Source organism: Pyrus communis, chromosome 7, assembly GCF_041283825.1.
Source record: "Pyrus communis isolate YQ-2024b chromosome 7, ASM4128382v1, whole genome shotgun sequence".
NCBI classification, from domain to species: domain Eukaryota; kingdom Viridiplantae; phylum Streptophyta; class Magnoliopsida; order Rosales; family Rosaceae; genus Pyrus; species Pyrus communis.
In genome coordinates this window covers 10,540,962-10,546,191 of record NC_142571.1, presented here as the reverse complement: position 1 = coordinate 10,546,191, position 5,230 = coordinate 10,540,962, and the positions used below count along the sequence as shown (strand labels likewise).

General features: G+C 35.4%; 1 protein-coding gene across 1 annotated transcript; it reads right to left on the bottom strand.

Annotated features, from left to right (window-relative positions):
* Nucleotides 1-463: 463 nt before the first annotated feature.
* Nucleotides 464-1,645, bottom strand: LOC148695704 (uncharacterized). The gene is made up of 2 exons (XM_088696280.1): nt 1,449-1,645; nt 464-1,134 (listed from the first exon to the last, which is right to left on the bottom strand). Exons 1-2 carry the CDS (start codon nt 1,572-1,574, stop codon nt 766-768), a joined length of 495 nt encoding a protein of 164 aa, XP_088552406.1. The 5' UTR covers nt 1,575-1,645; the 3' UTR covers nt 464-765.
* Nucleotides 1,646-5,230: the final 3,585 nt, after the last annotated feature.

Sequence of the window (5,230 nt, the reverse complement as noted above, 5' to 3'; positions counted from 1 at the left end):
AACGTGCTTATTTCTATTTGTGACACATCATTTAGTTTGCAAATTTAGTTTCTCTAGCATTACTCTAATTGAAAACCAACCACTTCATATCTGATACATTTATGCGCTCGCCCAATCAATGGATACGATCAGGTCATGTATCATAGGACGTCTTTACTGCTTTTATGTTATTGTTTTACCTCCATAATTTGAAGGGTTTCTTGAGCTCCATGTTCATTAAAAGATCACAATTAAATATATCAAAGATCTGTGTGTGTGTGCGTGTGTGTGTCCTGAGCTTTACGATTACCACTGGTAAATTTACGTGTTTTACAGAAGGCAAAACTGGGCAGGTAAACTACTTTTCATTCAAACTTTCCTGTATATTTAAATTATGGGAGTCCTGGCCTACTCGTAATTAACTACAACAGCATTGCTAAGATATTAGATATGTAAGAAGAAGATGAGGCATTCTCTGATGTACATATAATAATGGATGATTGAAAAGCCTGGTAACAAATACAATATCCATTTTTGTTATACAGTCATATCATATGTATAACTTATATATAGTACTTTTTGCCGGCAAGAGCATGAAGCTGGGAGGAATTCTGTGAGGCCCTACTGGTTTCTTGACTGCAACAACTTCCCACATGCATAGTGGTGGAATGGATTGAAAGAGATAGTGAGAAGTATATATATTAGTTTTAAAGCAAAAGCTCGGAAAAAAAAAGGTAAAGCAACAAAATTAGGGTTCGATATATAATGATATATGTTATGAAGGTCTCAGTTATGAGAGGGAGGGTGTGTCTTTGGGGGTGAGTAGTCCAGATTAAACCCAGGTTGCTTCTGAACTCCACGCTTCTTGCGAGGCACACGCCATGAAACCGAAACGAAAGAGGACTTATCATGCTTTGAAGTACTTATTGGATGATCAGCACCTGGGGCTGAGGTTGAACCTTTTATGATTTTTTTCGGAATGGTCTTCAGATCATCATTGGTCTTTGTGTGCTTCGGCTCTTTATTATTAATACTATCACTTTGTAGTACTGTGCTTTCTCCTTTTTCCCCTTGATCAAGTGATGGCTTTGATGAGAAAGACTTCATCATTGACATAGCTGGAATTTTATGATCCGAAACCTTTGCTTTAGTACTCTGCACCAAACCATAAAGCTTGTGAATTAATTAGTTAACTGGGTTGGTATAATTTCATCCAATTTTTTGGATTTGGAGTGGTAATAAGTTGATTGCAAGAACCAATCTATAGTATCTGGTACACTGCCGATATAATGAAATAATACCCGAAATTAACGTAGAGCTAATAATGTATTGACACTGCATTAGGTACTGTAAAGTGATACCAATGTCAAACACTCTTTCCCAATCAACTATTTACGTTGTGACACAACTCAAAATGAAAAAGATATAAGAAAAGCTATTTAACTACATATATATGCACCGTATCTTACCTTGTTGATGAGGTGAAATTTGTTGTCAGGCTCCTTATGAACCGCACCAAGACGCCGGGCATTACATGCATGGAAAGAAAGGCATAGAAGATAAAGAAGAAGATAATGAGCAGTACTGGTTGACATATTGATTGAGAAACACAGGCTATATATTCGTTTTTGAATGCCGCAGATATAGAGATATGGAGACTAAAGCAAGCTCGGTTAAGTAATGGGGTGTTGGAAGTACTATGGTAGCTGGTGGCTGGTGAGATATATGCAGTGGGAGAGGGGGAGAGAGAGAGAGAGAGAGAGAATGAGAGCATTAAATGCTGGTATTTGATATCATAAGAGATTTAAGAGGTTGGTCGGTCTAGAAAGCACAAGAACATGGAGGTGTATGGGTGAGGACTAAGAACTAGTAGTAGAAAAGGGAAATGAAGAGATGGGTGGTCTCCCCTTCAGTCTTTTCCTCGTTCTCTCAAATTTCAATTGTGTTGGGTCCCAAGACACACCCACCAGAAGAAAGAGATGCAACTCACTCCTACTTCAAAATATATATGGATGGGGGCCTGGCCTTGTGGGGAGAGAGAGAGAGAGAGAGAGAGAGAGAGAGAGAGAGAGAGATAACTAAATTTCTTTTAACCAGAGAAAGTAAACTAAATGAGTAATGTTATTCATATCATGTTTTCATACCACATTTTTATGAGCAATGCTATTCATACCATATTTTTATACCACATTTCTATACCATCTTAGGTGACATCTGATGTGGACAGCCACATCATTTGAAAAATTTGCAAAACCTAAGGAAAGGAAGGAGTAAGACTCCTCATATACAACAATCATCATTTAATTCACTAGTTTTTCTTAATTATTAGTTTATTAAATAATGAACTAAATTTAAAAATCTGATTAATTCAAATGATGTGGTTGTTCACATCAAATGCCACTTAAGATGATATGAAAATGTGGAACAAAAACATGTTACGAATAACATTATAAAAACTAAATATAATATACAGTAGAAAAATGGGACTGCATTCACAAGAAGTGAAACAAATAACAGAATCAAGAAAGCCATTGTCTATTGTCTGCCTAATAACTTACACCGAGGCACAATTCAATGTTACTTGTCTTTAAGTTATACGTAGATTAATCGCACCATTTGCATATTGTGCGTCCTTGATCCTAGCCCCTGCCTGTCTTTTTACCCTCTTGGACCTGGGACAACTGAATAACCAAATAATTTAGTTTATTTTAATTAATTAGTCATTACAACTTAACCTTGAGTGTTATAAGAGAAATTAATCATCAAATCACGGTAGACAAGTATATACGTAAGATTAACATCCTTGCTAATTATATTTTGTAAAGCCATGCATGTTCTTAATTTGTTTACAAGGAATGAAGCAAATATTAGGAGAACGAGAAAGTTTCTTCTTTTGTAATTGATGCACATGTTGAACATATAAATTCTTATAAGCAAATGAACTAAGCAACAGCGTAGGTAATTCCATCCTTATAACCTCACTTTCATCTATTATTTTGGATAATAACTCAAACAATAAAACTGCCTGTACCACGTGTTGATCTATTATAAACCACCAACATATTGAGAATGACAAATTTCATGTATAATATGCTTGTAAAATCGAACATTTGCATGTTCAAGTTGAATTTAGGTTGCGTGAACCTTGAACTCGAACTTAGTCAGTTTGTTTGGTTTTGAAAATATTAAGTACATGCTTTTCTCTGGATTGTTCAAAGGCCGGTTTGAATTTGAACGATCTTGGATATATATAAAGGTTTAAACCCATCTTAGCCACGGCCTTACTGATTTTGGCAGAGGCGTATGATTTTAGGAATTACTGCATTGGTGAAGTGAAGGCACTCTACAATTACACTCAATCTCTGTTCTAAAATTGGGTGAAGGCTAGAGAGGTTAGTTTTTAAAATTCATGATTTATTAACGGAAGTTTAGGGATTTATGGGGCTAACACACACACACACACACACACACAGAGCCTATATATGTGGACTAAATCCACGCCTTTAAGGAAGCTGTTTGGGTGAACACTTCATGACAGTGATGAATTAGTTGGTCAGCATTCATCGACCTCTAAATGCCTTTTAATTAGTCTCTTCCGTTGTATACGTATAAAAATATGGAAAAGATTTGTGCGCACATGCAATTGAAAATTTAAAATATTCACCAAACCACATGAGCTTAGGTCCCTTCGAAAGTAAGAAAGTTAACAATGACATATGGAGTACTCTATAATCTATAATCTATAATCTCCTTTTTATGTAGGGTTGGTTGCAAATGAGCTGGATATTTGTATACATATATTATATAGTAGATTGGCAAAAAAGTTAATTGAGAAGCTTTCCCAAATTTGGTTTCTTAATGCAATAGTGTTGGTTCGATCAACATTCTAACACAGTAACCCATAGGTATATGGAAGCGGTTCCAACAAAAAAACAGTATGGAAGTGGAGCATTGAGTGGTTTAGCTATTGCAGGCAGTGTGCTGGAGAGTAAGGTTTCAATATCCTTTATTACCATTAGTTTATTTGATGCTCAGTTCTCATGTGAACTAGTGTGCATTAGTGGTAAATTATTAATTTGTCAATTTTCTCTTATGTATACGATTTATAAATTATAGTAAACTCTGTGGTCAGTTGTACGTACAGTCACATTCTAATGTTCTGACGTTATCCCGTAGATTTTGAGTGTACTTTAAATCTGAAAAGTTACAATTTTCAACAGTATAATAAAGAGATGAGACCTAAAAAATAGTGTTTAAAATATCTCACATTGTAAATGAAAGTGCTTTAGTTAAAAGATCGTATATTCTTTACCCATTGCTAATTGGTTTTGAATTGGATGTTTGTCACATCCCGGTCTGGGCCCCTACTACATTCCAGGCTCGACTCCATCGTAGTACAATATTGTCCGCTTTGGGCCCCGACCACGCCCTCACGGTTTTGTTTCTGGAACTCACACCTATAGTGACCTGTACGACTTATTCATATCTCATCACATATCTCATCAATCATCATTATCATCAAAGTGTACTTACCTGAATCTCACCTGAGCGTCCGCAGCATCATTTGACACATGATTATTTATATTGCTAATGAGATCCTGAGTAGTATTATACTTCTAAGTTTACTGTTAGTATACTTTTGATTTCATGATTCTACGTAGTATGATTTGTTGGAAACTATTCGAGTTTTACGGCGAGGGGTTACTACCCTTGATAATGGAAATAATTTTGAAAATCTTTGTTTTGACCACTCACACTTTCTATTTTTACACCCCTCCAGGTTCTAGTAGCATGGTTCCGTATCAACGAGAACATGTGGCACTCCCAGTTCTGGTGGCATATATTGATGGTATAATTATTATATTTGTTCACTGTACTTGTTTTATGCTCTGTGTCACGTGTGAAATGGGTCCGAACCCGCTCACCGCGTAGTTATATATATAGGCACTTTTAGATTTAAATTTATTCACACTTTATACATCATCACATTCTATGCTTCGTCACCTTCCAGGTGTTGGCTATCACAACTCGATTCGAAGTCCTAGTAGACTTTCTGGGTCGAGGTGTGTCAACGTTCACATTCTACTCACATGCTCACATTACTATATATTATTACCCCTAACATATATATATATATATATATATATATATATATATATATATAGTACTACTATATGTTCAAACATGTTAACTAATTAATCTACCTATATGTAAATTTATGAATAACGCATATTTTGTAGGTAAATTAATA